This window comes from Podarcis raffonei, chromosome 5 (assembly GCF_027172205.1).
Source record: "Podarcis raffonei isolate rPodRaf1 chromosome 5, rPodRaf1.pri, whole genome shotgun sequence".
Lineage (NCBI taxonomy): Eukaryota > Metazoa > Chordata > Lepidosauria > Squamata > Lacertidae > Podarcis > Podarcis raffonei.
In genome coordinates, this window is record NC_070606.1 from 62,471,582 (window position 1) to 62,485,296 (window position 13,715).

The 13,715-nt window shown below is 42.9% G+C and overlaps 1 protein-coding gene across 3 annotated transcripts; it reads left to right on the top strand.

Annotated features, from left to right (window-relative positions):
- Positions 1–6,223: 6,223 nt before the first annotated feature.
- On the top strand, positions 6,224–12,241 carry LOC128414424 (nuclear body protein SP140-like). 3 transcript variants are annotated; one of them, XM_053389673.1, is made up of 8 exons: positions 6,225–6,297; positions 6,468–6,609; positions 7,370–7,535; positions 8,392–8,490; positions 8,788–8,898; positions 9,747–9,889; positions 10,241–10,288; positions 10,937–12,241. In XM_053389673.1, exons 2-7 carry the CDS (start codon positions 6,469–6,471, stop codon positions 10,283–10,285), a joined length of 705 nt encoding a protein of 234 aa, XP_053245648.1. In that variant the 5' UTR covers positions 6,225–6,297; position 6,468; the 3' UTR covers positions 10,286–10,288; positions 10,937–12,241. The 3 variants fall into 3 exon arrangements, with proteins under 3 accessions (XP_053245649.1, XP_053245648.1, XP_053245647.1); XM_053389672.1 differs by having other exon boundaries at positions 10,969–12,241; XM_053389674.1 differs by lacking the exon at positions 10,241–10,288 and having other exon boundaries at positions 6,224–6,297.
- Positions 12,242–13,715: the final 1,474 nt, after the last annotated feature.

The following is a 13,715-nucleotide window of genomic DNA, read 5'->3' on the forward strand; positions in this document are numbered from 1 at the left end:
TGGGAGTGATTTTGCAGCATGCAGTATCATGTGGCTTACTCATTATGCCATGAATAATGCCTTATACCATGACAATGTTGTTTTTCTTGTGCGGTGCTACAGGCAGAATCATTGCTTCCCAGAGCGAAGGCCCTTCCCACTAGAAAAGTCAAATGCCACACAACACAGGCAGATACATGCTGATTCGTACGCAGAAGTGTCTTCCACTTAAAGTTGTATAACTATGAATTATTTAAAGTATTTTTTCTGCCTTCAATTTGATGAATGCAAAATAAACACTGAAAACATCATAATGGGGAGGGGGCTTCTTTTTAAAGTAACAGCAGCCTGAGTTGTTGCTAAAGTTAAAGAACTTCGGTTGTAGGCCTATGACACCAATTTGCATAAGATAAGTCATATGTATACATGCAAATTTAGGCTGACTTTCAAAAGGAAAGAGGAGAAGGGGCAAGAGAGCTGAGGACCCCTCTCTGAGCTACCCTCTAATAATGACCTGACAGCAAGCGTTAAGGAGAACAGAGTTTAAGGCACTATACAGAAAAGTGTATTTATTCAGGGCCCGTCTGGAACACAACTATCCCTTGGTTCTGTTCTCATGATTGCCACCTCACACATAAACACACATTGAAAAAATATCTACTCTTTTATCAATGAGCCATCCTAATTGAAAATTTAAAAAAGGCAGATCGAATTAAATCTTTATTGTTATGGTTGATGACCAGCATTCAAAGGCAAGTCAAGTTTTTAAAGAGTTTAATAGTAATATTAATTTATATTGTGAATCCAGTTTCAGGTCTTGTCTGCACTGCAGGGTGACTCTCTTCTCTCTGCTGCAGATATTGGTACTGCCTATAAAGTATTTGCTTTTGGGGTTGTCAGGCTGTTACTTAGTCTGTGCTCACACTCCTATTTACTATGCATTTACTGTGTTTGCAGTGCGGGTTTTTGTTGCTGTTCACATGTTATCTGCGATGCATATGCACCCCCTACTTTGAAATAAAATACTAGTGTTTGATGCACTGTTTCTCAAACTATCTTCTCTAAGGCAGTAATGTGAATACAGTTTTAGAGAACATACATCTGCTTCGGTTCTGCAGAAGACAAGACACAATGGCTTCTTCTGCACGCCCCTCCCTTAGTTCTGTTGCCTGTGTGTTGTTGTCCTACCATAACAAGCAGGGCTCCACAGCAGGTTGTGAGTCAGGCCAATGGCCCATCAAGAACGGTCAAGAGAAGACACAGTAGCCTTGCTTCCTCCTGCAGTGGGGAATGTGAAGATATATCTATGTATCTCTGAGCTGCAGCTTGGCAACTTTAAAGCTGTCTCATGGGCAGTAGTTTTTAAGGTCAAACAAGCAAATTTAACTGTGTCGGAGAGGAAGCAGGAAGTCACTACATATTTTGGAGCATGAGAGAAATGTGTTCCCAGTGCTCAATCCCCAGTCAGCAGGCCAGCTGCTGCTTTTTTTCATTAGTAAGAAACGTCTTCGTAATTATGAATGGCATCAAAAATTGTTGGATCTAGGAATGCCCCAATAATCTGCAACGTTTGCTTTCTGATACGGATCCATTAGAGTGAAGCGGGCAAGCATCTTGAAATCCCTTTATATCCAATTCTGTCTGATTCAATTTTAATTGGGCAAGATTATCTGTGACTGGATGAGCAAATGCTTGTCCATGCTGTTGGAGAAAAAGGTTGGCAATATAAACTTCCGCATGCTTGCCAGAGAAATGTTGAATATGATTGGATGTGCAATTGCATGCAAAGAGAAGGATGTTTTCTGCCTGCCTTGTGCCAAGGAAAGGAGACTCTGAGCAAACCATGCCACAAGTACCTTGCAATAAAACAGACACTGCAGTCAGTAATTAGCCATGCATGGCACTAGATCAGACAGCCTCTGAGCATACTCAGAGTGCCTTGCCCCCCCCAAGATATGTAGTCATGAAGTTGCCTGCATGGTACAAGGAAAGAAAGCCTTTGGGCACACGCCAAATTGAATATAACTAACTGAGTCTGCTTCTGGGCTTCCAGTATATCAATAAACTCATTGGGGGATGGGGTAGCAAATAAGAAGTGAAGTGGGTGTTGAAAACAGAGGGAGTAAAGAAATTAATGGGTGCTAGCCACAGAGGATACACCCTATGTGTGTACAGATGGCAATATTTAACAATTGCTCATACTATCTGCAGATTGTGCAGGTATGACTGCTTGTGATGTCTACATTTAGAAAACCCCAAACTGTAATGCCTGAAATGTGTGCCTAGCCACTAACTGAAGGTGGCAGCAACACTTTATAGTATTATCTGGTTCCCACTAGTGAGAAGTCCCAGGGCTGAACAACCCAGTATTAAAGACTTGTGGCATTTGTGTAATATTTTGCTTATTTGCAAATATATAAATAGAGCTTCAGTGAAGGCAAGAAACGTGTGCCACTATCAGATCTGCTACCAGGTATCAGAACTACAGAGAGAAATGCCTTGAACCTAGTGATCTGGGGCATACATTTCCAATTTCTGAAAAGAATGGATGTCAATTGCAAATAAATAAACAAACCTTGGTAGTTTCAAAGTGTTTAGCTTTACTTACTAAATGCAAATAAATAAGCATCACTCTCTGGGCTATGCAATTTACACTAATTCAAAACTTTCCAGAAAAAACACACCCCACTGAAAAATGCTTCCCATTCTTCAGCTAATCTCAAGTCTGTCTGGATTGTCCTTCACATTCTGTTCCCCAAAAGGTTTTATTTCTCCACCCAACAAACCTTTCTCCTCAGTTTAGACAAGGGTGGGGAATCAGAGGCCCTGGGGCTGAATGTGGCCCTCTGTGTCTTTCAACCAGGCCCTCTGGACATTCCAAAGCCACACCCCTACTCCTGAGTATTTTTACTCTGATTATGCTTTTTCCTTGCCTGGAAGGAGATCTGTGAGCAAATTCACATACCTTCCTCCATCCATAGGATGGGTATGTGTGTTCTGGTGGTTGGGTCTTGCTTTTGGGTTTCTCTTAGGCATCTGGTTGGCAACTGTGAAAACTGAATGCTGGACTAGATGGCCTGATTCCGCATGCTCGTCATATTTTCATGTCCATCCACTTTTGCTTCTGCCTCCTGGCCCCCAGCCCAGCATGCATAAGGTTATCAGATTTTTTTCAATGAATCCGGGGACACTTTTCAACTTCAATGGATTTTGCCAGGGGACTGATTGGCAAATCCGGGGACTGTCCCCAGGGAAGGACGTCTGGTGACCTTAATCATGCAGTCCCTGAAAGATTAACTAATAATAATAATAATAATAATAATAATAATAATATTTTATTATTATTATTATTTACACCCCACCCATCTGACTGGGTTTCCCCAGCCACTCTGGGCAGCTTACAACACACATCAATAATTTCTCAATACAGGGCTGCCTTCAGCTGCCTTCTAAAAGTCAGATAGCTGTTTATTTCCTTGACATCTGATGGAAGGGCATTCCACAGGGCAGGCGCCACTACCGAAAAGGCTCTCTGCATAGAATGTGGCTCTGGACCAAAAAAGGGTTCCCTATCACTGTCACCTTCCAGCCCTCCTTGAATTTTGATAGCTTGCCTTTCAGTGATTTTGCATCAAGAAACCATTTTCTGGCAATGAGCCCCCACATTGACTGGATTGACTTAGCCCTTCAGGAAACACACACATCCCTTTCTCAACTCCATGACTGCTCAACCACAGAGATACAGTTATTCAAAAACTTACGTCAGCATTTCCTCATGATGTGTGAGGGAGAGAATGGACTCTAAGAGATGGTGACGAGAACAATAATTTTTTTAAAAATAAGAGGCATACAGTTCAGAGGTGCCAAGTTGAATGAAATATTGTGGGGGGCCAGGTAATTGATCATACAGTGTGGTGCATGCACACTATTTGAATGGCAATTCCTATCAACTTTGAGGGGGTTGAAAACCCCACGACCCCTAGGAGTTGGCTCCTATGGTACAGTTCTTCTTATGACCCCCCGGGGGAGGGATAGAGAGGATACTAATCATTGATGAAAAAGGTTGTTTAGTCATTTAGTCATGTCTGACTCCTCGTGACCCCATGGACCAGAGCACACCAGGCACTGCCTCCCGCAGTTTGGTCAGACTGATGTTTGTAGCTTCAAGAACACTGTCCAACCATCTCGTCCTCTGTCGTCCCCTTCTCCTTGTGCCCTCCATCTTTCCCAACATCAGGGTCTTTTCCAGAGAGTCTTCTCTTCTCATGAGGTGGCCAAAGTATTGGAGCCTCAGCTTCACGATCTGTCCTTCCAGTGAGCACTCAGGGCTGATTTCCTTAAGAATGGATAGGTTTCATCTTCTTGCAGTCCATGGGACTCTCAAGAGTCTCCTCCAGCACCATAATTCAAAAGCATCAATTCTTCGGCGATCAGCCTTCTTTATGGTCCAGCTCTCACTTCCATACATCACTACTGGGAAAACCATAGCTTTAACAATACGGGCCATGGATGAAAAAGGAGAGGATGTTAATTCTTGATTGTGCTTTCCTTCTCTTAAACCGGCTAAGCGAGAGGTTTTTTGGAACAGCGAGTCTCGGCTTCCGACAAAAGCGCCGACTTTTGGAAGAGGAATACTTTCAGTTTCCTTTCCTCGAGACAAAAATCGACAGGGAGGAACTTTCCCTCATTCTCTCTTCTTTGTCTTTTATTGGGCGACATCCCGAGGCCGAGTCCATCTGTTTGCTTCAACCTGGTGGTTGAGGAAAAAGGGGAAAGGTAAGTCAAGGGACTGGTTGATCTGCTGCGCAAAGGAAAAGGCTCTGGGCGTCGCCTTCCTCGGGTCACCATTTTGTACTTGATAGAAGGGACCGTTTCTTGATTCCCACCGATCTGTTTTAAAGCGCGCGTGTCGTGCCAAGTGCGTAAAGTATCACTTGCTCCGGAGAGTCCTGGTTATCTCCGGCTCGTGGGCATGGAGGTCCCCCGTCTCCTCGGAGGGCGCACGGTCCCACTAGAAGCCCCTTGATCTCTCTGTCCATGAAGCAGACAAGCAGTCCGGGAGAAACGCGCTTCCAGTCTGCGCTCGGCTCCCTCTCGCCACAGACTCCGGAAGCGCCTCTTAACGCAGCAAACAAATCCGAATCGGTGCTGCGTCAAGAGATCGGGGAGAATCGAGCCTCTGCCTAAGTTTCGTGCAAGCAACTGGGGATGAGGGACGCCCAATAAACTGGTCTAAGGGCAAAACAAAATGAAGACACGTCTGTTGCGGGCAAGATTTGTCTGTCTGAGCGTCCGTCTACCCCTCCCCCGTCACTCCAATACGAAGGGGCAGAAAAGGGCACCGCGCATCTGAACGCCATTTCCTCTTCCTCATCTTACTTATGTGGGGCCAGAGCTCTCACAAGCTGTTTCAGATCTAAAGAAACAAGTTGTGCTCACTTTCCTCAAGCGATAAAGTAGTAAAACTGCGGGGGGGGGAGCGATAAAAAGCGGAAAACTGCAGGGTGTGTTCATTTCCTGCCTCTGAGAGTACCAGAAGTCCGGTGGCTGCTGAAGTAGAAACACCCGTATCTCTGAAACTAATAAGGCACATCTGAAACAAAGCGAAGTGAATATCCTTGCACCCAGAATGTTCAGAACAACTCAGGAGATAATTCTGAGTAAGGGGTTGGGGGGATTTTTGATACATTTGTCACAGCTATCATCTGAAACGTCCAGCTTTTTATTACAGATATCTGGTCAAACACTAATTTTATTGGACCAAAGGGCTAGCTTCTGTTTGCTGCTGGCAATTCAGACTGCCAGCGTGCCATCAATGGGCACAGAAAGTTTTTAGCATCTCCAAGACTTGAGGGATCTGGTGGTGTGATCAGAATGTTGGACGGCTACTGGGGTGGAGTCAGGTTGAAACCCCGACTCAGACATGAAGGCAATCTTGGGCCAGTCTCTTTTATCTTGACCTAACCTACCTCACAGGGTTGTTGTATGGATAAAATTAATGGTGGTGGAGAGCCTGGTATGCTACCCTTTGCCCCTTGGAGGAAGGGGGCAATTGAAATGAAACTCATGAGCTTTCATTCTTTCTGAACACTGTTCACCCCCACCCCTAGTTTATTTGTGACTCTTGCTAATCTAAGTTAAACTGAAGCCATCCATGCTCCTAAATTCACATTGGAATCTCACTTTGGCCACAGCTGGGTACTCAAAGTAAATATAGAAGGATACCCATATAAGTTACTAATAGTCACACAGAACACCTAAAGCTGAGTAGAAGTAGGAAGGGTAAGATAGCAGCACAATTCTGCAGCCTGATCTGAGGTTAGAGATTTATCAAGCCTCAGACATGTTTTTCTTCTTCTAATGGGACCTTTCTGTCTATATGCTCTACAGTTCTTTACTTTGAGCTTGAAATTCTTCTTTAAATAGCCATGTCATTTATTGCTTTCATTGACTTTTTTGTGTTCTGATACTTCTTGCTTTGTTTATAGCATGTCTGCTCCAGGTACTTCAGATGAAATTTTTCAGTGGTTCAGAGGCGAAAAAATAAATATTTCTTATGCAATTAAAGATACTTTCCCTTTTCTCTATCTCCTACGAGACAAGAAAAGAATATCCGAAGAAGATTTTAAGGTGATTATTATAGGCATTGAATTTATTTTTTAAAACCCTATCTGGACACATGAAGTTCATCTAAACTAAGAGTGTGAAATCTTTGTCCCTACAACCAGAAAGGTTTTCTGGTGGAGAACAGCATGAGAGGCAGTGCAGTATGGTGAACAGGGTGCCAGACTTGGATGCAAAGATCTGGACCCCAACTTCACTCAGTCAGGGTTAGACTAGATGATCCTCAGGATCCCTTCCAATTTTATGATTCTATGATGAAGTTCACTGGGTGAACATAGGCCATTTGCACTCTCCCAGCCTAACCTTCACCACAGGATTCTGGGAGTAGCCTGCACTCATCGCTCCTGAGTTTCTTTAGGAACGGTTGGTATAAAAATGTTCTAACAACAAAAAACTTTGCATGGAAGGAGAAACCTTACTAGTTAGTGGGGGATGTGAGCCACAGGAAAAAACAAAGAAGACAAACCCCATAACAGCAGCCGATTGTGGCTTGTTTCTGAAGAACAAGTGGCCAAATGCCTTGAGGCTTTCTCTGGCATTGATAAAAAGCATAGGAAAGGACATTAGCTGGTCTGAGGGATGCTAATTCTGCAGGGTATTCGAATCTGGGAAAGGAAGTTAAAACTGCCTTGACAATTTTTGCTTCCTTTGATTGTGCTGGGATAACCACCCAAGTAATCTGCTGTTAGATCTGGTGGGAAATAGGAAAGCTACTTTGCATTTTCTCTCTAAAAATGTTTTTAAAGCCTGTATTGTTTCTTTCTAGAAATGGTGTGATAAGGTAATTGCACAACCAAATGATATTTCTAAAGTGGTATACGATGTCCTTGAGAGCATTCAGACCAATGTGTTAGCAATAAAGGAGATCTTCTGCAAGGAGAACCTGGAAGCATATCAAAATTTACAGCCATTATACGAAAGCCTAGAAAATGGTAAGTTATCTTGTGGGCTGTGCTAAACCAATCAAATAAGCCTTAAAGATAGAAAAGTCATCAGCATTTACTGAGAAACGGTAGTCAGTCAGTCTTTGGGCCACAAAATCCTGTAGAAGCCATGCATTCACTTTGCCTCAGCCCTCTGCCTGGTCTCCTGGGATATAATAATAATAATAATAATAATAATGTATTTTGTTTACTTTTTCCAATAGATTGCCTTTTATTGTGAAAAATATCAAGGTGGTTTGCAAAGTAAAATGAGTACCCTTAAATAATTAAACATGAACCAAAATATTCAAAACTCAGTAAAGCCAATACTAAGAATTAGTGTCTAGGAATGTCTGTAGTTTTTACCAACAGGTGGTATGTCTGCAAGGGGAGATAATTCCATAATGTGGAGGCCATAGTGGAGAGGGTCTTTCCAGCCACCATAAGGTGTATGCTTGCAGGACATATAATGATTAGAAAAGGCCTTCAGCGATGACAGGGAATAGGCAGGCCCATATTAAAGGCGACACACTTTCAGGTCACCTATGTCAACAATAAAACCTCAATTCAGTAGCAAAAAGGCAACCAATATATGTATATTTTTATGAGCTGAAGACAGTGAAAGATTAAAAGCCATGGGGATGTGGAGAGTGTGTGCATGAACTTAACAGTTCAAAGCTGGTGATGCCACCTTAGAAGAACCAAGCACACTGTTAAGATTGTGCCAACCTTACACCTGAACTTTACTTGAGGCTCTCAGCTCTTTTATAAGCTTCAAATAATTTACACTTCATTTTCGCCACTTACCGGTAATTTAACATTAAGGTGGCAATGCCCTTGTTTTCCTAACACGTGTCCTCTTCAGTTCTCCAGCATGCTCAGAATAGTCCTGTCGCAGTACCTGGGAGCAGCAAAGTACTCCAGGGAGAAATGAAGAAACCTGCGTCCCCTGGGGAGCAACAAAGTGAGTTCAACAAAAGTCCGTAAATGAGGGACAGAGCATCCTGTTTCACTACTGCATTCTTGATTATTTGTGCTAATAAAGCTATCAGGACAGTCACATGTAATCTTGCTTTCAGTGAGTTTGTGCCTGCAAAGGTTTGGGGCAGTCACAGTGTTTTGTTTTCACTCTGACATGAATGCACACTTTGTACCTCATCCTCTTAGCAGGATCATTAATCTGGTAAGACCACTGTCATTCTCTGGAAGGCCAAAACATGGGTATTGTAACAGCTGACATACATTTATTGATTTCATCTAGGAAAAGGCATGCAGAATAATGAAATACAAGATTTGAGTGTTGAGGTCCGAACACTGAAAGTACGCTGTGGAAGAAGTAAAGGTGTTTTCTATAAGAAAAGATTCATAGCAGGTAACCATTGTGTTGGAATAATATAATTATACATGGGATTGCATCTGCTAAAGGAATGTGATACCAAGAGCAGATGAAAATATTTTGGTTGTGCAATAGCACAAGGCCTGGCCATGTTGCCCAGAATGCCTGGCTTTGAGAAGAAGGAGCCTCTTGGCCTTTTCTCCGTGTCCAAGTGCAAAGGAGATGTTGAAGAAGCCCTGGAGGGACCCCCACCCCACCTAGCATTTAAGCTGCTTGCAAAAAGCACAATGCAGCTGCAGGATCAGTGAGCAGAGACTCCAATCCTGCCTGGTCTATGCTATTGCTTTGCAAGCGGTTTCTCTGCCAGGAAGCCTCCAGCAAAAGAGTTCTCTGCAGCACACAGGATAGGTGCTTCCACCCAATAACTGCTCAACAGAGGTGCTAATCCTGCTCCTTTGCAAGCGGCTTCTCCCAGGAAGCAGGCTCAGGTAGCAGGCTCCTTCCTAATCCCAGAAGTCAGGGTAAGTCAGGGTCTTTTATTGTGATTTTCCTGCACGATGTCCTCCTCTCCTTTCTGCCTAATGCCCCACCCCTTGACAACCACTGATTGCTCTGGGCCATCCAACCTGACCTCTAGTGATCTGTGTTTGTTGGTATCTGATTCGTCTGATGCCAGAGTCCCTCCTAATATGCCAGTTTTGGCCCGCGACTTGGTCAACTCTGGTGCACAGCCCTCGTTCATGACACAATCTTTGTTCATATCTTTTTTCCTAAGTACATATTGGAAAAGAATCTCCTGTTGGCGAAATTTCTTTCTCTCTTCAGTGAAATTTGCCAGATGGGATAAGTGAGTCACATTGATGTGACTTATCTGTTTGTCATAGGAGAGTCACGGAAATGTATCAAGGATCCCGATGGAAAATGGTTCACACCATCAGAATTTAAGGCTAAAGGAGGATATAAAAGTTCAAAAGGCTGGAGAAGCTGTATCCGCTGTGTTGGGATTTCCTTAGAAGCATTAATAAAGGTATGCAGTTCAGGTATAAAAATCTGTTAAAAAATCAGTTTTTACTTGTAATGCCAAAGAATTTCAGGTGATAACATCAAGGCTTTCCAGTTATCCACACGTTGTATTTTTATGACTGGTATAATATCCTGCATCACGTGTGAATAATTTTCATGCACCGTTGTTGCATGGAAAAAACATTATTCAAGTATGGCCACCTTAAGATCAGTAGCAAAGTGTCCTGGCAGAATGACATGTCCTCCTACTGACTTTTAAACAATGAGTTATAGTAAGGTGCTACTTATGGATCTAATTTATTTTGAGTTCATTTTGAGTGCCTCAGAGTAAACCCAATACATGTGATTGTTTCAGTGGGGAGAAATACTGAAGCCACAACCGGAATCCTCAAGAATGTAGAAGGTAAATAATTACTAAACGTTCTTACCAAATGGTTGTGTTTTCCACATATATGGCACACACATTATTCCTTAAGATATTTCTGTGCCTCCCTGTTGCACAACAGTGGGTTAGGCGGTCAGGTTTGCCACCCAAGGCAAATGGCTTGACCTGACCTCATGGATGGGCTTCACACATGCAACATGTGTGGAGGAAATCCAAAACAGGCAACAGAGAGATCCTCTTTACTCAGAAGCTGAAATGCCAACCATGGCCATTACTAGTGCTACCAATGGCGGTCTATCAGTGGTGAGAGCATTTACAAGGGCACACTTGATTACACACCCTCACCTTAGGGCCCAAGAAACGTTGCATGCATTAGCTTCCTGCACCTCTCGTTTCCACATAAATATTGAATTGAGAAAAGAGGAAGGATCACATTTAAAGGAAACTACTAGAGGTTATCAGTTGAAGCAAAAATAAAAAAGTCTGTTTCAAATTATCTTTTCTTCCTCACACCATTACATGTTTTGATGATGTTGATATACCTGCCAACTGAATATTCTTTATTAAAGTATTTTTAAACCTCCTTTTGGGGAATATTGACAAGAAATACCACATATTACAACCTCTGTCTCTCTCTTATGCTTTCAATAATTTTATTTTTCACAGTGACAGGTGTTGTTTCTTCTTCTCCATTTCAGCCAGATGACCTGTGTGCTGTGTGTGCTGTGAGGAGAGAGGTCACTGATACACTGCAATTCATGTCCCAGATCTTTTCAGGAAGATTGTTGAGAAAAAGTTGACAGGCGATGGTAAAATAGAACTAAATCAAGCAATGGTCTACATATATATCAAAGTGAATGCTATGATATCTTCTCCCTTTAGGGTTTCAGTAGATGGAAAAGTAGTGGAAGATAAATTTGTTAAGAAATTTTGGGAAGTGTTTTCTATTCTGTAAGCAATTTCTTACGTTCCATCTTCACACTTGTGAGCCATCCACCCCAAAAGGTGCTAACTTGCTTGCTGTTTTTAAAACCTCTTAACTTTACCCTATGCTTTCATTTTAAATTTAAGTGCTTATGACCCAGATAGACTGAAAACTTAGCAGTAACCTTGATACCAAGCCAAAATGTCCTTAGCAACTCTGTTTAGTGACAGCATAATTGAAAGGATGTGTATATGTGTATGCATTTGGAGGGTTTTTTTGTTTGTTTCCACGGGCTAAGAACGAAAAATTGAGCTTGGGGCTGGTAAATGAGAGGTGTGAAGAATCAAGCTGGAACTGTGATGCAAGCAAATCTGGACTTTGCTGCTTGCACTGGTCTCATGAAACAAGGAGAGGACAACATTAGGACAACCCTGGATTTGGCCAATGGATTTTGCTGCTTTTGCAACATTATGGCATTCTAGATCCTGTTGGAGAGGATGTTGCTTCCCATCTTTGTCTATGTAAAACTTCTGTCTCACTGCCATTTGTCAGAAGGCTACACAGCAAACCTCTATAGACAGGACCAGGGCTAGACATTTTGACACCTGAGGCAAACCACCAAATGGTGCCCCCCACCCCCTGGCCAGGGAAGAAGGGGTGAGTGAAGATGTACACCAGGAACAAGTGGGGAATAAATATTGACATTGGGATCTGCTACGCCTATGGATCCTGCCGCCCGAGGCAGTCATCTCACCTGACCTCGTGGATGGGCTGGCCTTGTCCATAGCGGCAATTGTGTCTGCAAAACCTTCTCATGCCTCAGTCTTTTTCTATTTTTGCTTGTTGCAAGGATCACTGGCCGGGATTCTTTGTATGTATAAGTATCACTCCATCCTTGGTATGTGTATGGATTAGGGTTAGTCTGCTTAGATAGGATGACTCCTTCATTCAAATTTTTATTTACCGTTTTCCAGGGTAAATCTCCACAACAGAAAGGATGCCCAGTCTGTAAATGTTTGATCAGGAAATAAAGCTTTTCAACTTTAGTCTGGCTATTTGTCTATATACTTCCTTGCAAAGAGAGATCCTGGATTGTGTGTCTGAGGCCTGGTCACCTTGGCACACACAGCAATGCTGTTGTTTTAAAGTTCACAATCCAGTTCTGACCCCCAAACTGGGTCATAACAATATGAGCCCAAGGCAGGCTCTTATGCACCACCTTCTGCAGCTTAATCTACACCTTATGTCTGCAACCCACAGACTGAAGGACCCACAGCTGGGTCATCAGGAGCCACAGCTGGGTTGTGAGGCCACACCACGTGGGTCACAACCAAACTTACCACACCACCATGCAAAGCTGCAGCCTTCTCTTCTCTTTCTTATGTGAGGGTTTCCTCCTCACTTTGGACTGCTCCAGCTTTGCCACCCTCTGTTGGAACCATGCTGCTTGCCTTTGGAAGAGGCTATCCAATTTCAGCAGCCTCACTGAAACAGTGTCATGGAGAGCAGGCTGTGGTGGGAAGCTGAGAAGCCACAGGTCACTTTTCTTCTCCATAGGTAAAAGAGGATACAACTACAGTGGTACCTCGGGTTACATACGCTTCAGGTTACAGACTCCACCTCAGGATAAGAACTTTGCTTCAGGATGAGAACAGAAATCGTGCTCTGGCGGCACAGCAGCAGCAGGAGGCCCCATTAGCTAAAGTGGTGCTTCAGGTTAAGAATGGACCTCTGGAACGAATTAAGTTCTTAAACTTGAGGTACCACTGTATTAAAAAGGGAATAAATGTTTGACCAACAATACATGAAATAGTGGCTCCCATCTACTGAAAAGAAACCTATGTACCAACCACATATGTGATGAGTGCTAGCATTATTAGGCACGTTATAAACAACAAATTATGTTCCTGGAGGAGCAAAGAAGAACATTATTAGTAGTTTGTCTTGTGTATCCACAAGTCTTGTGAGTGCATGACTATACACAGTCCAGGGACAAAAATGTGTTGTCTTAAAAACTTTTCTCAGTGTTGCATGTGGAGAGGTGAAGTTGACATTTGAAGACAAGTAAACGCAAGCAGAATAAACAGGCTACATTGGATCACTCTGTGGGATGTGAGAAAGGATTATGATACAATTTACCCTAAATTCTGCATCACTGAAAGGTGCTCCCATTCTTCAGCTAATCTCAGTTTTGCCTGGATCTCATTCACACTTTGCCCCAAGGAGGTATTTCCCCTCAATTTGGACAGTGGATGGGAAACTTGAGGCCAGGGGATTGGTTGTGGCCCTCTATACCTTTCAATCTGGCCCTCTGGACTTTCCCCAGCCACACGCCTTCTCCCTAGATGACACTGCCTCCACACCCTTTTAGAGTTGTAGAATGGAAGTCCGAAATCTGGACTCTTGTGTAGGGGAAAAAATACTTTTAAAAGCTATACTGCAGAAAAGCATCTGTCTTAAACACTTAAATGTTACAAAGTAACAAAAAGAACTAGCAGTGGTTCAGTTCTTTAAAACATT

Bases quoted from the DNA above. Each gene is read 5' to 3' on its own strand.
- LOC128414424 (XM_053389673.1), top strand. From the start codon at position 6,469: ATGTCTGCTCCAGGTACTTCAGATGAAATTTTTCAGTGGTTCAGAGGC. The intron at 6,610-7,369 runs GTGATTATTATA...GTTTCTTTCTAG, and splicing joins TATCCGAAGAAGATTTTAAG to AAATGGTGTGATAAGGTAAT. The intron at 8,491-8,787 runs GTGAGTTCAACA...GATTTCATCTAG, and splicing joins GTCCCCTGGGGAGCAACAAA to GAAAAGGCATGCAGAATAAT.